Consider the following 20,318-nt stretch of genomic DNA (forward strand, 5'->3'; position numbering starts at 1 on the left):
TGTTTGACAACTTAAAGTGAATTTTCATAATATTAAAAAGAGAGGAGTGAGCGTTGAGAAATAAATTCTAAAAAGATATTCTTTAATCCTTAATTTTAGTTTTATGATATATCTTTCACTTATGCTAGGCATTATAGTTGAGGAATCCGATGAAATATACTGCAAAAATATAATGTATTGGTTAAAAGCTCACACAAAACAAAAAAGTTAATGTTAACATAATCATAGGATTGACTTTGGATTACAAGTTTCTTAATCAATTATATTATTTGTTGATATTAGTAACTGTTGGAAGAAAGGTAATAGCAATGGAATACAGAGAAAAAAAATATTCAATTGTATTCAATGAAATGAACAATTTTATTACATGATAAGCTCTACTTATGGTGCTTACTAACTGATATAATTAACGGAGCATATAGAAACAAATGATACTTTAATTAACTCTAATAGTAACATATGTTAATAACATAATAAATTATGAAAATTAAAATGAATTATATTTCAATTGATTGTTTTAATTAAACTTTCTTCAATCTCCATATTTAACTTGTAATATTTGTTTCCACAAGTCCTTATTTTAAGTTGCAAATCACCATTTTCAATTGTTAAAAGTGCTTCGCTGAATAATCTCTTTTACGTCTATTCCTCCAACTTCTTTTGGTCAACACAAACTTGATCATCTCATCCGTGCTATTTTCTTTTCTTCTAAATTCCCACCCACACAAAAACTGTCTTCATATTTTTCTAATTTTCTTCAACACAAGTTTTAAGACTTTGAAGAAGGATAAGAAGAAAAGAGGGAGGGTTGTGATTTCAAATGTGATCAAATTTACTCTATAGCAATAAAGATATGAATGTTTTGTTTTTTCCAACATGTCAATATCCTTTTTATGTGTTTTTGTCATTCAAAAAATGTTTTTATTGTTAGAAAGGCAGATAAAAGGATTGAGTGCGCTATGTGACCGAAACCGAATGGTGTGAGAGAGCAACCGAGAGGCGTGATCGAACAACGTGAGTGAATGAACAAAGTGTGCGACCGGAACAATATTAGTGAATAACCGAACAAAATAAGAAAGAATGATATAAGCACAAACAGTGTGAGTAAATTTCTAAATTGTATTATCTCATCATTTGAACTAGAGGTGTAATATATTTATACACACAACATATAACGGCAAAAGAGAAACAAAATTAACAGAACTTCAATGTTCTAACTATAGGAGGCTTGAGTTATATATTCCCGACACTCTCCCTTAATTCAAGCCTTAAGAGATATAACCCCAATTTCCTTTCTCAGACACTCAAGTCTATCAATCTTTAGTGCTTTTGTGAATAAATCCGCCCATTGCATTTCAGTCTTGTAGTAGGCTAGTTCAATCTTCCCTTTGCTCACCATGTCCCATAAGAAGTGATATTTCACTTCTATGTGCTTGGTCCGACCATGACTCACAGGGTTTCTTGCCAGATTTATAACATATGTGTTATCCATTCTCAATTGCACTGAACTCTTCTTGAGTAACTTTAGTTCTCTCAATAATTCCTTAAGCCAAATTCCTTGGCATGTGGCATAACATCCAACTATGTATTCAGCTTCACAGCTGGACAAAGCAATAACTGATTGTTTCTTGGAGCACCATGAGATAGGTGCTTCATTTATGAAGATGTACCCGGACGTGCTTTTCCTTTCTACTGGATCCCCACCATATTTAGAATCAACATAACCTATGAACTTCAATTCATTTTTCTGTCTTCCAACTTGAAACAGTATTCAATGATTAGATGTTCCTTTGATATACCTCAAGATACGTTTGGCAACGAGCATGTGGCTCTTCTTTGGTAGGCTTATGAACCTGCTCATCAGTCCAACGCTGAACAACAAGTTTGGCCTGCTGTTGCAAAGAAAACGTAGTTATCCAACTATCTACTCATAAGTTGTCTCATTCACCTCCTCTTCGGCCTCATCTTTTCTTAACTTGGTATTGACCTCCAAAGCACTTTTAACCACATTGCGTGAGGTCATTTTGAACCTTTCAAGTAGCTCTCCAAAATATTTCTGCTGATGCATGACAATTCCAGCAGTAATTTGAGTGAACTCCATTCCTAGAAAGTATTTGAGCTTTCCAAGGTCAGTCATCTCAAACTCGGCTTCCATCATCATCTTGAACTCATCTATTTCCTTCAAGTTTGATCTTGTTACCAATAGATCATCAACATATAAACAAATTATCATTATATCTCCTCCAGGACTACCTTCCACGTACAATCCATGTTCTACAACACATCTTTCAAAACTGTCATTGATGAAGAAGGAATCAATTCTCTTTTTCCAAGCTCTCGGGGCTTGTCTCAAGTCGTACAGGGCCTTCTGAAATCTATACACTTTATGCTCCTTTCATTTTTCAATAAATCCTGGAGGCTGCTAAACGTAAACCTTCTCTTTCAGGGGTTTGTGCAGGAAGGCTTATTTTACATCAAGTTGAAACAATGACCATTCCCTTGTGTAGGCCACTACATTCATTAACCGAATGGTCTCTAATCTTGCTACTGGTGCGAAGACCTCACCAAAATTCACTCCTTGCCTTTGAAGAAACTCTTTAGCTACAAGCCTCGCCTTGTGCTTTGGGATTGTGCCGTCTGGATTCAGCTTCTTCTTGAATATCCACTTTACCCCAATGCAATGCTTTCCAATTGGAAGATCAACCAGTCTCCATGTTTCATTTTTCTCTATGGACCTTAGCTCTTCGATCATTGCCATTTTCCAAATTGGTTGTTGTAGAGCCTCATCCTCATCCAATGGTTCTGCTCCAGCCATCAAAGCTATGTGAACCAGATCTCCCTCATCATTAATTCCTGCATCAAAGTATATTTCATAATTTGTAAACCTTGGTGGCCTTGTAGTTTTCCTTCGTGGCCTTTGAGCTGTTGTAGAATCAACATTGTTTCTAGTGACATCTATGTTGTTCGATCCAGAAGACCATTGTCGTTCGGTGCATACATTCACTGTCGTTTGTGTGTACGTTCTCTGTCGTTCGGTGCAGAAGTTTCTTCCACTGTTCCATCGGGTTTAGCTTCAGCTCGAACAAAATCATTAGAAATCTCGTGCATCTCTGCCGTTTGGTGTAGAAGACCTCTACTATTCAGTGCAAAACACCTCTGTCGTTCGGTGTAGAAGTCTCCTTCCATTTTCTTCAGGCTGGTTTGTCTATGATTCTAGTCCCAGGTTTCATCTTCAAGCACAATCACATTTTTCCTCAACACCATCTTTTCTTTGATTGGGTTGTAGAGTTTGTATGCGCCAGTTGGGCGATATCCAACAAACACCGTAGCTTCGCCTTTATCTTCTAGTTTTGATCGTTTTTTATCTTCTAGTTTTGATCGTTTTTATCTGCTACATGACTAAAAGCAAGAGATCTGAACACTTTAAAATAATGAACTGAAGGTTTAGTACCTGACCATGCTTCCAAAGGTACTTTGCCTTCAAGCCTTCTGGTAGGACATCTATTGAGGATGTGAACAACTATCAAGACAACCTCCGCCCAGAAGCTTCGTGGCATACTCTTCTCCTTTATGAGACATCTAACCATGATCATTATTGTGTGGTTCCTTCTTTTCGGCACTCCGTTATGTTGGGGTATGTACGGTGTTGTCACCTCATGAACAATTCCACTATTCTTACAATACTCTTTGAATGGATGGGAAGTGTATTCTTCTCCCCCGTTAGCTTAAGGACTTTTACCTGTTTTTCACCCTCTATTTCTACACAGGCTTTAAATTTCTTGAACACTTCTAAAGTTTCATTCTTCATCTTGATGATATATACCCATAACATCCTACTATATTCATCAACAAACGTGAGAAAGTACTTGTTTTCAGCCAATGAGGGCACCTTAAATAGACCACAAATATCTGAATGCACAACTTCTAGGCATTCTTTTGATCTCATCTGCAATTGTGAGTGGAATGGTCTTCGGGTTTGCTTTCCTGTCAAACAAGATTCACAAACATTATCAGGAAGAGAGACGTTCGGCATACCTGACACTAAAGCCTTCTCTCCAAGTTGTCGCAGGTCTCTAAAGTTCAGGTGGGTGAACCGTAGGTGCCACCTTCGACTTTCTTCATCCTTCACAGTAGACAAACATTGTAGACTCTTTACTACATCCAGGCTAACTTGGAAATTTCTGTTCTTTGAGATCTTGCTAGTCAAGATCAACTTCTTGTTGTTGTCAAACAGTTCAACTCTGTCATGATTTCCCATGATCATCGTATAACCTTTCTTTACCAATTGTCCAATGCTGAGTAAATTGCATTTCATTGTTGGAACCAACAACACATTGGTGATGATAACATGTGGATCCATTCTTCCTTTTGATGACCACATCTCTCACTCCTTCAACCTTCAGGGCACTATTATATGTAAATTTTACTTTGCTTTTCTTTGTTTCATCAAGATTTATTAGTCATTCCTTATAACATGTCATATGATTCGAGCAACCAAAATCGAGATACCAAGACTTAACTTGAGAACATCAAGATTCAACAATGGTTGTTACCATTAAAGTTAAAGGCTCTAAGTCTGAGTCTTCCTGAGCAAGATGTGCTTCCTTATTCTGATACTTCTTCTTCTACTTTCCTTTGTTGGAAAAATATTCATACGAATAATGTCCCAGTTTGTGGCAGTTGAAGTAGTCAATACTTCTCTTATCTTTCTTCTTCAGATTTCTCTCAAATCTGCCTTTTTCTTCCACTGAATCAAATTTCTCATCTTGATTATCTGCACAATGATCATTCTTCCACTTACCTTTTTCTGATTTCCCCTTCCATTTCTTGAATTTCTTTCTCCCTTCATTCTTGAAATAATGTGCCTTCAGTGCTTGTTCGTCATTCTTGATGGGGTTTCTCTCCAACATTCGCATCTCATGTGCCTCCAATGAACTTCGAAGTTCCTCAATTTTCAGTTTTTCAAGATCTCTGGACTCTTATATTGCCACCACAATGTAGTCAAATCTTTGAGGCAGTGATCTCATGATCTTCTTGACTAAATTTAAGGTCACTAATTGACTCACCACAACCTTTCATCTGATTTGTAATGGTCAAGATCTTATTGAAATATTCACTCACCTTCTCACCATCTTCCATCTATAAGAGCTCGTACTGCCTCCTCAAGGTCTGGAGCCTTACCTTCTTTATCTTCTCTCCTCCTGCATGACACCTTATCAATATGTTCCATGTCTCCCTTGTTGTCACAACATTTTGAATCTTCTCAAAGTGGGAATCATCCACGCATTGATGAATGATGAAAAAGGATTTGTTGTCCTTTCTTTTGAATGCAGCCTTCTGATCCTCTGAATCACCAAGATCAGGCTCTGGTCCAATTTCCTCCACAACATTGTTGACATCTTGAAACTTGAACAAGACTCTCATCTATGTACTCCATCTTCTCCAGTTTTTGTTTCTGAGAATTGGGAGATTTATTGTAGGAACCTCCAAGAACTCTTCTTGAGAATGCCTGTACTCAAAACTCAGAGAATATTAGTATTTTTCAATTAATGTTAAAGAGTCAGGTCTCTAATCTGACTTATATAGAAAATCAGATTTTGTCGCAATTTAATTGATTATATTAATATCATAATCGATTATACTTTTTTTTTGTTTTAATCGATTATGTCACTTATATTATCGATTATATTGACAATTATACTTAATACTGCTTCTTTCAACTAACCTAACAGATTAGGTTACAAACATAATGTATTAGACTATTGTTTTTGTTTTAATCGAATATGCCAATTATGTAATCGATTAAAACTACACTATGTCTTGTTTCACTTCAATTTTCCTTCTCTAACAAATGTAATCGATTATGCCAATTATGTAATCGATTAAAATTATGTATATCTCTCTGTTTTAATCGACTATGCAACTTATGTAATTTATTATAATAGATAGTTTTGCCCTATTTTTGCTTTCTATGTATTCTGGCTTCTTTTAATAGATTAGATTACTTATATAATCTATTAATATTACCATAAATATAGATTCTTGATATGTTGGCCTATTCCATTCATCCTCTCATGATTAATACATTTAACACAAACATGATTAATGATTTAAACATTTGTTTATCAATTATGTTGTGCAAGAATTAATGATTAAAACTTTTTCTATTAATTATTAATCATTCATCATCCAAAAACCAATATGTGTGGAATCTTTTTATCATATTAATCCATTTTTTTATAAAATCCAAGTTTTTCTACCATATGGGTCTCATTTTACTGAATGAAAAGCTTTTTCATAATCTAATTTCAGGACCAAACAACTTTTCTTCATATCTCTTACCGCATAAATTGCTTCATTTGTCTAAAACCTTGGTTGGGTGTCATCTGTTTTGAGTACTTTCTTCGATCACTTGTCACCTTTGATATGATTTTACTATAATCAACCTACCAAATAAATAGATCGATATTCTTTTAATTATTATTTTCAATCCAATGATTCTTAGTAAATTTGAAATTGTTTAATCTTAAACTTTTACTCTTGTCACACTCCCAGAACCTCTTTTTTGTAAAACTTGATGTTGATGTCATATTATCATTTAAAGATAATAATTTTAAATGGCACACTCCCGTTCACTAATTTTTTTTAATTGTTTTTATCTGACTTATTTCCCCCAAGACCTCCTTGTTACTTGTCCCTTATATTTGTAGCTATTCCATAATCGTTGGATCAATTCATCATCCAATAAATTCATGCATCCAACATCCTAAAAGATTTAGGGTCCCAATTTATGTGATTTTTAAAATAAAACCACGATGTGTTTTATCAAGAACCCCTTATTTACTATTTGGCCAGAGATATTTATCCAATCATGAGAACACAAGTATCCTCTATCAATTCTGTTCATGGATATACCATTTACTTTATACCATGTATCTTCCAATCAAAGATAAATCCTTCTCTTCTATATTATCTAAGAATGTGTTGAACATTCACTATTCATTATGTTTCGAAGTTTGAATATGTAATATTTTTTAATATATTATATATAAAAGTATTTTTCTATTATATGTTTGTATCACGCAATATACATATATAGTGTAAAACTTAATCCTTATATATTTATTGAAATTTGGTCCCATACAAGCTGGTTTCGTCTCCTTTATCTTTCTCTTTGGGTGTGCCCACCATTTTTCATTTATCCATTTGAAAAGATCCACTTAAATTAAGCTTTTTTGCTCGTTTAGACGACTAAGCCAAAAAAAAGAAAAAAACAAAGAAACCTACCAACCAAAATATCGTTAAAAGATATACATAGTGCATATCTTAGCAATGCCATTAAAATATACAATGTTTTTTTTCGTCAAAATGGCACATACACAATTTTGCTTATTACTCAAACCACTGCACATGGGTTACCCTAAAATTTCAGATAAAACACATATGCTTGAAAATGAAGCATGCAAGTACAACCTCAGCAAGTGAAAATGATTTCTACGTTCAAAGAAACTACTCCTTCTCCTATGCCCAAACAAGTCTCCTCAATATAGGATAATATATTCAATTTTTCTTTTGCCACATCGTACATGCATGTGAAACCATAGCATACAACTTCAGACCAAATCAACCATATTATCCTCAAAAATTAAAGTTTAATGTTGTGCTTCTGTTGTCACAGCCGTCACCAGAACATTAACAAGTAAGCTTCGGAGAGATATCTCTCTGTCAAGATCACAAGACACTTGTTTTTCTTGCAAACACAGTTACACTTGAGCAAACCCTAATTCACTTGCACTGATATTCAAGCAATTGAAAAATAATGTTATGATCCTTTCATTCTTTCTTGCAACTGCATTTCGTTCTTCCATTCAGCTCACACGTTTACCCCTTCCACACTCCACATCCACCATGGAGATATATATATCCAACACAATCTCATCACCAGAACCATTACAAACCAAAAAACATATCAAACATTATCTTTTGTGAAAGTACTACAATTCTCATACATACAACTCTCATTGTTAATTTCTTCAATCTCCACCAGAAATGGAAACCCTTATTGCAAAAATAAGCATCACACTCCTATTCATGTTTTCAATCTTCTCATTAGCCTCATCAAGAACAACACCAGCTTCATCCAGCAACATAGATTGGTGGTGCAACCTAACTCCACACCCTGTGCCATGCAAACACTACATCACCACCACTCAAACGAAGAGCCACCGTTTCACATTGATCAAGCACAGAACTATCTTCCGAGGAATGCTCGTTGAACATGCCCTAAACCAGGCTCTCATCATGCAGAAAGAAGCACTTCACTCTGACCAAACCAGCATGCCAACAAAGAACCACAGAACCGTGCACGGTGATTGCGTGAAGCTCTATGGAAAAACCATCTTCCACCTCAATCGCACCCTCGAGTGCTTCCACGGGAACCAGAACTGCTCCTCGGTTGATGCACAGACATGGCTCAGCACCGCCCTGACTAACATTCAAACGTGTCAAGATGGAAAAATCGAACTTGGTGTCGAAGATTCCAACAAGAACAACAACAATGTGACTGAGATGATAAGGAACAGCTTGGCCATCAACATGGACTTCATGAAACACGATCATCACACGGAAATGGCTCACGAAGAAGCGTTTCCAAGCTGGTTTTCAAAGCCGGAGAGGAAACTGTTGCAGTCCAGAACGATAAAGGCTCAGGCAGTGGTGGCAAAAGATGGTTCTGGGGATTTCAGAACCGTGCAAGATGCTCTCAATTCTGCGGCAAACAGGAAGGTGAAGACGAGGTTTGTGATACATGTGAAGAAAGGGGTTTATAAGGAGAATATCGAGGTTGCTGTGCACAATGACAACATCATGCTGGTTGGTGATGGAATCAGAAACACTGTAATCACGAGTAGCAGAAGTGTTCAACAGGGTTACACCACTTATAGCTCTGCAACTGCTGGTGAGTGATTTTTCATCTTTTCTTTTTCTTCTTACTATTCCTTTTACGTTGTTCATAGATGAAAAATCCTAACTTTACTCTTGCATTACTGAATTTCAGGCATAGATGGTCTCCACTTCATCGCAAGGGACATCACCTTCCAAAACACCGCCGGAGCTCAAAAGGGTCAAGCGGTGGCGCTCCGGTCAGCCTCCGATCTCTCCGTCTTCTACCGGTGCGCCATCGTGGGCTTCCAAGACACGCTCATGGCCCATGCGCAGCGCCAATTTTACAGGCAATGCTACATCTACGGCACCGTTGACTTCATATTTGGCAATGCAGCAGTGGTGTTGCAAAACTGTTACATTTACGCCAGAAAACCCTTAGAGGGCCAAGCCAACATGATCACGGCCCAAGGCCGAGGTGACCCGTTTCAGAACACTGGGATTTCAATCCACAATTCTCAAATTCGGGCTGCCCCAGACCTCAGGCCCGTTGTTGACAAATACAACACCTTCTTGGGTAGGCCTTGGCAACAATACTCCAGAGTTGTGGTCATGAAAACTTTCATGGACACCTTGGTGAGCCCATTGGGCTGGTCCCCATGGGGTGATTCTAATTTTGCCCAAGACACACTTTATTATGGTGAATATCAAAACTATGGGCCCGGTGCATCTACAACCAATAGAGTGAAATGGCCCGGGTTTCATGCGATCACAAGCCCTGCTGAAGCGTCTCAATTTACCGTCACACGCCTCCTTGCAGGCCCAACATGGTTGGGCTCCACAACTGTGCCATTTACCTCTGGGCTTTGAGCCTTTGCTAGTTCAAACTAAGTTTTCACATGTTGTAGTTTGTGTAAAAACGCATATTGTTGATATTCTTTCGTACGCTGTTTATACTGTTATTTATTATTGTTATTCATTTATCGTTTGGAAACATTTACTATTTTTTATTTTTTATTTTAATTTTGTCTCATTTTTCCCCTTAACAAATGTTGTTTCATTAGAAAAATATAGGAAATTACTATTTTTTTCTTAGGAGTAGACTATACCACTTGATCTTAAACAAATATATACTAAAACAAGTTTAAATAAGTACATTAACTAAATAACAAAAAGAAACTCATAAATACAAGAATTGTCGTTTTAAACAAGACATTCGTGAACATAAAATATTCAAAAGTTTTTTTCACCTTTAGATAATATTTTTACATAATAAGCATAGATGGAGCGCTACAATTCATATTCTTCTGCTAAGATGTTTGATTATGTCAAAAGTGTAAGAAAAAAATGTAAAATGTATATAAATTTTGATTGTGAAAAATAAAAATACTATAGGAAGTACAATAATTAAAAAGACTATTATGTAAAAATACCCATTTTTAAATAATGTTTGAATTAATTGATAAACCTATAGTCAACCATAGAGGTATGTGACTGCCCTTTGGCATTCCCAAGAAATATGCTTAAAATGAAGTTATATATCAGTCAAAATCCGTTTAAACATTGCATTAACCACAGCCTTCAACGTTCTTCATGAGGTCAAAAACATAACTAATTTAATTGGAAACGCTGTGTGCATATATCTATCATATTCTTTCAAAAATTACCCCGTTGATATAATGGTTAGACATTTTACAGATATGTTTTACTGGTTTTGAAAAGTGAGTCAGAATACATTGTGTTTGAAAGATTTTCCAGTGTGGGTTTTATAAGTATATATATAATCTTCATTCTCATAATGTATATGTAATGTTTAACCAAATTTTATTTTTCTTTAATTATGGATGTTAAACCATCACTTTCATACATCTACAAATTAACCTTGCCGGCATCAAACACCGAATTGCTGTTGATTTTTGAGCAACTTTTAAACTATTTATACCTTTACATAAGAACCCTAATTAACAGTGTCACAAACATTAATTATGCCATTATTTACCTAGCTAAGAGAAAACTCAGCAACAATGGCGAAAAGCCTTACCTTAATCATCACTGTCTTCATATCCTTGTTTTCTCTGTCTTCCACGGCCCCTTCCAGCAATATTTTCCCTAACGCCATTGATTTTTGGTGCAACAAAACCCCACATCCTCAAACATGCAAGCATTATTTTTCCTTCATAAATCACGACCCTCATCAAGACGGTATCCCAAAAACTGCATTTCAGTTCAAGAACCTCATCCTCAGAATTGCAATGCAGCAATCGGTGGAAGCCCAGATTCAGATCACGTGGTTGGGAACCAAATGCAGAAGCAAGCAAGAAAAAACAGCATGGTCAAACTGCGTAACCCTCTACCAAGACACCATCAACCTTCTCAACCAAGCACTTAACCCTACCAAACAAAGCACAAGCTATGATCTCCAAACATGGCTCAGCACAGCCCTAACCAACATTGACACATGCCAGACAGGGTTCCACGAGCTTCGAGTTATCGACAACGTTCTACCCCTCATTCCCAACAAGAACATCTCAGAGATCATAAGTGACTTTTTGGCTCTTAACAACGCTTCTTCCTTCATTCCTCCAAAGACTCACAAAAATGGCTTCCCCAGATGGTTATCTCCCCATGATAGGAAGCTTCTGGAGTCGTCGCCACCATCGTTGACACCAGATGTTGTGGTGGCTAAAGATGGTTCCGGGAACTTCGAGACCATCAAAGAAGCTTTGAAAGTAGTCCCCAAGATGAGCCAAAAGAGGTTTGCGATATATGTGAAACGTGGGGTTTACAATGAAAACATTGAGATTGAGAGTTCCATGAAGAATGTTATGCTGTATGGTGATGGTATGAAACTCACCATCATTTCTGGTAGCCGAAGTGTTGGAGGAGGTTGGACCACTTTTGATTCGGCAACCGTTGGTAAGAAATTTGTTTTGTTTAAGAACAATATATATATATACCCAGTAATTAAAAGAGAGAATGATGATTAAAGTTGTAATTTTTACAGCGGTTAGAGGAGATGGATTCATTGGACGTGGCATCACATTTCGCAACACTGCAGGAGCAGAGAAGCATCAAGCGGTGGCGGTGCGTTGTGGTGGTGACCTCTCGGTGTTCTATCGGTGTGGCTTTGAGGGCTACCAAGACACTCTGTATGTGCACTCACAGAGACAGTTCTACAGAGATTGCTACATCTATGGCACCGTCGATTTCATCTTTGGCAACGCTGCTGTGGTCTTCCAATCCTGCAACATTTATGCAAGAAGGCCAATGCAAAAACAGAAAAACGTCATAACAGCACAAGGTAGAACAGATCCAAACCAGAACACTGGGATTTGCATTGAGAATTCACGTGTTATGGCTGCAGAAGACCTAGCCCCAGAGCTGAGTTCCTTCAAAACATTCTTGGGAAGGCCATGGAGGGAGTATTCCAGGACAGTGTTCTTGCAAACTTACCTTGATCGATTGATTGACCCTGCAGGGTGGTTGGAGTGGAAAGACGACTTTGCCCTTCAGACTTTGTACTATGGAGAGTTCAAGAACCTTGGTCCTAGGGCTTCCACAAGAGATAGAGTGAAATGGCGTGGCTTCCATTCCATAACAAGTTCAACCGAAGCTTCAAAATTCACAGTTGAAAATTTCATTGGTGGAAGATCATGGTTACCAGGCACAGGCATTCCATTTATCCCATGATTTTAAGAGAGTGTACGATTTTATTTATGTTCTTTTTATAATTTGTTATGATACAAACTTGTTACGTAAGCGTTTAATCAAATTGATTACTCATATAAACAACCAGCAGAATGAAAATTATTGATAACAAGCTGTTTGATGCTCTGTGCATCTTCGGTGTAAGTTCTATGTATTTAATTGCATTGAAATTATAACATCGGTTATATGTGTTTTAGTTCTTAAAGATGAAAATTAAGTAAAATGTCATTAAAAGCATGTCAAAGAAATGGTTATCAAAATACATAATTTTGGTTATTTTGTATTTGTGTATCAGAATACAAATATTGTTGAATAACCATGAATTTTCACAAAATTTCACACCAAAACACTAACTATTCTTGAAAACATCCTTCGGTCTCGGGTACAAAAACATCTATTACGTACTAGGTATTCTCTGGTAGATTTTGTTCTCAATCTGTCCAAATTGATGAATAAGGGAAGATATGAATTGGATTTTTCAAAAATCAGTTTAGATCGATCTAATAAAATTGATTGAATCTATAATATATATCCTTATTAACTAATCCATATCCATAATAATTACATCAACTAAATTTTTATTTTTAAAAAAATTCAATTTAAATTGGATTAAATCTAGATTTAATCCCCATTATTAATTAAATTCAATTCAATTAGATCAATTTAATATACTTAGATATTAAATTTATTAAACATGTGTTGAGCCGACTCGGCTTCACGTGTACCTTGACTAATTTATGTCAATCTAGGTTTGATTCACTAAGCTAGACTTTTAGTTAAGATTGAATTTGAATTTGTTCGAGTTTTGATGCAAATCAACTTCGTTTGACCTTTCAGCCTATGTCAACTCAACACGCCCTTTGGATTGGACCGACCTGATCGACCATCAACCATCAACCAAAACCAACTCAGATCAATTTCGAACGGTCAAACTCGGCTTGATCTTCGACTTGATCCGACTAACTATACTCAATCTTCTTGACATGACCCGCTTAACCTTTGACCCAACAAGACCTCCATGTCATATTATTTATAAGATAATAATTTGTATAACAATTAAATATTTTAGAATATTAGAATGTATATATTTATTAAATACATATTAAATATTTAAATTACTTGTAAATATTAAAATATTTGTATTTGTTTAGGAAAATATTAACAATTAAATTAGTATCAAATATTAAAATATCTATGTTGTAAAATTTAAATGTAATATAAAATATCTAAACAAATAAAAAATACTTAAAATTAAATTAAAATAGATCTTAAAAATAAAAACATGTAAGAAATTAATCGAAGAAACGATTTGTCTTCCATAAAATTTGGATAAGTTAAACAAAACCAATAACCATTTTGAAAATTAGTACTATTGATATACTGTAGTAAATAAAAACATAAATAGGCCTTATTTAAAAGTTTAATTAGTAGTTTAATTTTTATATTTAAATCTTTGATTCAATTTGGTTTTATATTTTTTTTATTCAATTAATACTCTATTATTTTTTCTATTACGTTAACCTCGTTTGAAAATGTTGTGTCAAAATATTAATTATTTAGTTTGAAAATGTCACATGTCAAAACCAAAAATATTTTAAGATAGATCACTCAAATTTTAATATATCAGAGTTAGATTTTGAGACTTGACACTTGAGAGTTCTATTAATTTTAATTTTGATTGCATTGAGTCTTTTTACAAAAGTAGAAACTTACTATTTAGAAATATCATGTGTTAAAATTTAGAAAACTAAATTAGTGTTAATTTCAATTTTGAATGTTTTTTTCCAAAAAAAATACTCAATTAAATAAAAAACACTAATGTAGAAAAAGCCTTTTAATATCTGTTATTTTGAGTTTTTGGCGTATGATCCCTCCCGGACGTCATATTGGGTGACGTCAATGGGACGTCAATTGCTACAAGGGACGTCAATAGACGTCAGACGTTACCCCCACAAACATCATATTAGACGTTGAATCTGCGTACAACAGATGCCATATGAGATGTATGATATAAGGGATCAGACGTCTACGGGCGTTGAGCGCCCTGGCTCGCGCCGAGTGTGAAAAACACTGGAGTGGTCACTAGAAGCCACTTGACGCCTACTAGTGCATTGACAGACATCAATAGATGTCAGATATACCATAATCGACATCTACTAGGTGTTTTTTTTTTAAAAAAAATAATTTATTTTTATAAAAAACAACACCTGAAAAACAGAAAATTATTCTACCACATCATAATATAATATATTCTATGCGTTTAAAGTTAACAAGATAATAAACTATCTAAAAAATAATTTGAAACTTAAACAATCAAAACTTAAACTTAAACTAAAGCAAATTAATGTTCAACATTAATAAAAGTCTTCCTAAAGGCATGAGCATGGGTCCTAAGTCCATCTCTTCAGAAGATAAGCTGCCCACTCTTGTTTTATCTTTTTAATTGTGTCATCTGGAATAGGAGATGTATTCTTGAAGCTTTGCAAAATGAAGAAAATTTTATGTTTTAATATGTTCAAAGATGAATTTGATTTGTAATGTATTGAAGGTAAACATCATTACCTCAATCCAATCATTTGTAATGTCAGCTCAAATGATGGTTTTAATATAAGATATGACATAGTAGCAACATTCGCATGAATCTAGCTACTTGTTACACTAGTAAAAAATAGGATTTTTAAATCGCATATTACGCCTCGGTTTTTTGAAAACTCGAGACGTATAAAAACGCGGTGGCAGAAATGTAATTTTAGAGACACTATACGCATCGGTTCTTCTAAACCCGCTGTCTAAAAGAGTATACTGCCTCGGTTGATTAAAAGACCGAGGCAGAAAACTGTGGTGACCACTTCAAAAATAATATTTTAAACTGCAGATCAGACATTTGCTTTTTCGTAGAGAAATATTGCACCGATTGCAGATTAAACGAAGTCGTATCACATTTATGCTTCGGTTTTATTGTAACTAATGCCTACATTAGGGTTTATGCCTCGTTTTTTCTTATAACAGATGGCTATAGTTGGGTTCGAGGGTTAAAGTTCAAAACTTTATTCACTTTCATTGTTCTTCTTCCCAAGTCTCTACACGAAACCTCTCTGCCTCGCCGTTCACCACTGCTCTTTGCTTCGCCGCCACGCCACTGCACCACCGCCCCCGTCGTCTCAGTTCCCACTTCCAGGTGCCCCACTACCGTCCCTGGCTGAACCTATGGGCGTCGTGGTTTAGAATGTTCTTCATCGTCGCCACTGGTCCTTGCCTCCCCGTCGTCGCCACTACCAAGTGCACCACTGCCGCCGTCGTCTTCGTCGCTGGTGTTGCTGATGTTCATCCGCCATTGGTGTTGTTGTTGTTGTCGGTCCGGTATGTTCTTCTCATCAACCACCGCCAACCCCTCCTCCCTCCTCCACTCCTCCTTCATCGCCCCCTCCTTTGTTTTCTAATTGATGCATGTGGTAGGGTTTGGCTGGACTTGATCTGAATCGATAAAAGTTTGAAGCTTTGGAGAGGGGAAGTATTTTTGGTGTTAGCTTTTGATTTTTTTGTTTGATCTTGAAGTTTTGTTTTTTGCTGCAACTCTTGGTTAGTCTTGGGGGATTCACCTCTGTAAGGTACTGAGTGAGGCTCTATTGAAGAATTGAAGTGGTTTGGAGCTAGATTGTGAAAAGAATGTTCTTTTTTCTTGGGGCTATTTGTCGGCGATGAAGGGATTGAAGGGGGATTTTGTCCTTTGGTGAAATGAAAAAGCATCTGGTTGTTCGATGAACACACGGTAAGGCTCCCTGTTTTCGGATTTTCGATGAACAACATCTGGGTTGTTCGCTAATGTATTGAACTGGAAGAGCTTTCCAGTTGTTGTCACCACCTCAGACATCCCCTTACTCAAAAGGATCCTCAACGACAGCCCTACATCGCCCTCTCCAATCTCTACCACCGCCTCACCTCCAGCGACATCGTCTAGGACAAGTTCATTAGCATTCGCGGCCACCACTTGAGGCCTTACGTGGCTGGTGACTGGTGCTTCCCTCTGTTGCCCTTTCTCCTCATCCCGTTCTCTCCCAACGGGAAGGGCACCTCGCGCAAAACCTGTTCGATGGAAGGCTTGTGAAGGGAAGGTCCATGGTGGAAGAACTGATACTACCTCTGTTCTAAGAGAACCGAGTCGAATCCTAGATACTGCTTCGGTTAAAGAGATTCGAGGCGAATCCTATTGACCTTTTACCTCGCCTGCATAAGCCTCGGTTTCTAAACCGATGCCTATGGCCGAAAATAACCGATGTTTATTCCTTTAACTGTACTAGTGTTACACTAAAATGACAAACTATATAGTCAATTATTTAGATCATTCAATAACATACAAAATTAATAAGAACTATAAATGACTTACAACCTTTGGATACAGGATTTGAACTAACTGACCTCGGGGTTTACCCATAACTCTGTTTACATTGAAAACACAAGGTAATAATATTAATATAACTATATCCATCATAAAAATTAAAAGTCAACATGAATTTGAAACATAAAAAGAGAAACACTTACCTTGAAGCATGTTTTCAAGTCATTTTTCATCCTCCTATGCAGCGAACAAAACCATAAAATTTTGCATTGTTTGGGAATGATGACCATTAATTGCCAATGAGACCTATCATGAATCATAAATAGTTAGTAAACTAATTAAGTTAACTTTAATGAAATTTTACATTGAACAACCCATACCCATTAATGTATGGCATAAGGTATACGTCTCTATTTGACTCAGTCATCCATGTTTGCAAATAATTTTGTTTGGTCTCGACTATGTTATTAGAAAGTTGAATGGTCTGAGGTTCAACAAATCCTTACATGGAAGACCGACCTTGGTCCACAATAATTGTGTTCATGTACCTAAAACAACAAAGTTAAGTTGTTAGGAACTAAGAATCTAAATATAACTAATATGGAAGACAAAATTGACTATCTTACATGCACCATAGTTGAAGGATGGAAATATTCAACATCTTGTCTCCCTCAATGACCTTCAGTCCATCATTTAATGTGATATATACCGGCAGATGGCATTGGAGGCCAAATACTCTCAAATATCAGTACAATTCTACTGGTCCTTTGTTAGAGGATCATCCTTCGCTTCAGCCATGTCATCATTTTCATCTATGATTGGCTCATGCATTGGCCCTTCTGAGGACGTTGAAAGTGGCATAGTTTACCATTATTTCAGTGTTGAATTAAGACGAAATATCAACTCTTTATAAGCTTATTGCCTTGTAAGTCCGAATTTTCTTTTAGTTTGTTAAGTGGTGGCACCTTAAGCTTTAATGAGATATTTTGTTCTTTAATCCTTGTTCTTATGTGCTTAAAGTAGTTGGAAGAAGTCTATGCATCAAATGAAGACACTGAACCCAAGGAAAGCAAGAAAAATAACAAAAATGAAGAATCAGAATTCTGCTGAAGCTAGCCTAGGCGCCTTTTTTCCATGGGCGCTTGAGTGTCAATGCACCAGCTTCTGAGTTTGACTGGGTCGCGCCCAGACGCCCACTGCATAGGGGCGCTTGAGTGTCATTTCCTCACTAACGCAAGCTGGAGCGCAAACTTGAGCATCACTTTCGCTGACATGGCAGAATTGACTTATTTAACCCTAAAGCAGAAGAGGTTCAACATCTTTGGGAACCCAAATGCGATTTCTCTCTACTGGAGAACTTGGAGGCGAGCTAGGATGTATAGTTTGATCATTATGAGATAAATCCTATGATTTGTGTGGGAATTCATGATATTGAGAATGTGTATGGATTTTTGATGTGAATATGAAACTATGTTATTTCCTTGTATTGTGACCGGTCATGGATGAGCTTTCCGTACTGCGCTAAGAATGTGATGGAGTCTCATGTAGAGATAGAGATTCGAGTGTCACTTCCCTCTACGTCGGTAAGTGGACGTCTCGCTCAAATGACTTCGGCTCGTGTTGCGTATAATGCACCAGTGGCGTAGTGGTGATGTTTTTACGCGTTAATTCTTGAGAAGTCGGGGAGATAGGTCGGAAGTCGCGATGGAAGACGACTTGAATCTCCCTGTTTTGTGAAACAGGTTATTACGACATTGGGTCATGAATGGTGTGGTTGTGATGTTAATGGTGTGATGAAATATGTTTATGAATATATTATTATGTGTTTAAATAATTATTGAATATTGTATGTTATGATATTCAAGTACGATCATCGTAGGCGGAGATCACAACCAGAAATATCACAACATACAATATTCAATAATTATTTAAACACATAATAATATATTCATAAACATAGTTCATCACAGCATTAACATCACAACCACACCATTCATGACCCAATGTCGTTTCCTTCTACTGTGTTGTCATAACTTGTTTCGCAAAATAGGACGATTCGAATCGTCTTCTATCGTAACTTTCGACCTATCTCCCCGACTTCTGAAGAATTAATGCATAAAAACACTAACACTACGCACACCAGTGCACTATACTCAACACGAACTGAAGTCATTTGGGCGAGACATCTACCTCCCCGCGCAGAGGGAAGTGACACTCAAATCTCTGTCTCTACACGAGACTTCATCACATTCTTAATGTAGCGTAGTACGAAAAGTTCATCAATGATCGATCACAGTACAAGAAAATAACATAGTTTCACATTCACATCAGAAATCCATACACATTCTCAATATCATGCATTCCCCCACAAATCATAAGATTTATCTCACCATTATCAAAATATACATAGTTTGAACAATATATGTTGCTCACCGATCATAAGATTTATAACGCTTTTCTCATTACATTTCATACATAGTCTCAATACTATATATTAACTCACCAATCACAACACAATCTCAATTTATTCAATACTTAATCTCAAAAAAAATAAACGTTAACTCATCAAGATTCTACTACACCAATATACTTATTTAATTCAATTAAATAACACAGTCAACTTCAAGTAAAACAGACAAAAAGCTAATTAAGCTTACTGATTGTGTCTCACACGAGCTAGAAAAGAATAAAAGAAAATAGATACACAAATCTACTACCTCAGCCACAAAAAAAAAAAAAACTTAAGTAAATAATAAAGAAACACGCCACTCTTCAGTACCTCGCATGTATAAAAAAAAAAACCATTCATTCATTCCCACTTACATGCTCCATGGGACCGACTTTCCAACTACGCTTCCCTCTTAACAAAACAGACCAGGAAAATTAATTTCCTACCCTGCCCAAAGTTTCATTACTCACCTCACTCACTTTATAATTGAATACAGAGAAAACAAAAGCTACAATCCTAAAGGAAGGCTTACTTCCAATTAACATAATGTGGGAGCCACGCGGTCCCTCGCTCTTAAAAACCAACCCTAGAATCCTCACGTTTCTAACCTTCTTCATATTATTTTTTTCTTTTCTTTTCTTTTCTAACTCCAGTATCTTAATGCATGTAAGGAAAACTCTTCGTTTAACTGAATTCAACCCCCATACATACATATATCTCTGGCATGCTTTTTATAAAATTTCCTACTTCCAAAACAACTCTCTCTTTCTATTCTTTTATTTCTTCTTCTATTTTATCACAAGGAGCACGTCCCTTCTCTTCCATGGAAGGAAAAGGAACCCAAAACTCAACACTTCCACTCTCTTTGCTTTGAGAGTGAACCCAAGACTCTAAGGTTGACGCAGCTGGGAGGGTTGAATAACTTCTCGGACCTAATGCATATAC

At 36.3% G+C, this 20,318-nt stretch overlaps 1 protein-coding gene and 1 pseudogene across 1 annotated transcript; both read left to right on the forward strand.

Annotated features, from left to right (window-relative positions):
• Nucleotides 1-7,966: 7,966 nt before the first annotated feature.
• LOC124819536 (pectinesterase-like) lies at nt 7,967-9,894 on the forward strand. Its single transcript, XM_047291082.2, has 2 exons — nt 7,967-8,956; nt 9,056-9,894. Exons 1-2 carry the CDS (start codon nt 8,050-8,052, stop codon nt 9,748-9,750), a joined length of 1,602 nt encoding a protein of 533 aa, XP_047147038.2. The 5' UTR covers nt 7,967-8,049; the 3' UTR covers nt 9,751-9,894.
• Nucleotides 9,895-10,904: 1,010 nt separating this feature from the next.
• Nucleotides 10,905-20,247, forward strand: LOC124819537 (pectinesterase pseudogene; annotated as a pseudogene).
• Nucleotides 20,248-20,318: the final 71 nt, after the last annotated feature.

Source organism: Vigna umbellata, chromosome 3 (assembly GCF_029865625.1).
Source record: "Vigna umbellata cultivar VRB3 chromosome 3, Vumbellata_1.0, whole genome shotgun sequence".
In the NCBI taxonomy this organism is placed as follows: domain Eukaryota; kingdom Viridiplantae; phylum Streptophyta; class Magnoliopsida; order Fabales; family Fabaceae; genus Vigna; species Vigna umbellata.

What these genes read in the sequence shown, in the direction of transcription:
- LOC124819536 (XM_047291082.2), top strand. Translation starts at nt 8,050, where the DNA reads ATGGAAACCCTTATTGCAAAAATAAGCATCACACTCCTATTCATGTTT. An exon ending in TTATAGCTCTGCAACTGCTG is followed by an intron (nt 8,957 to 9,055) that starts GTGAGTGATTTT and finishes ACTGAATTTCAG; the next exon opens with GCATAGATGGTCTCCACTTC.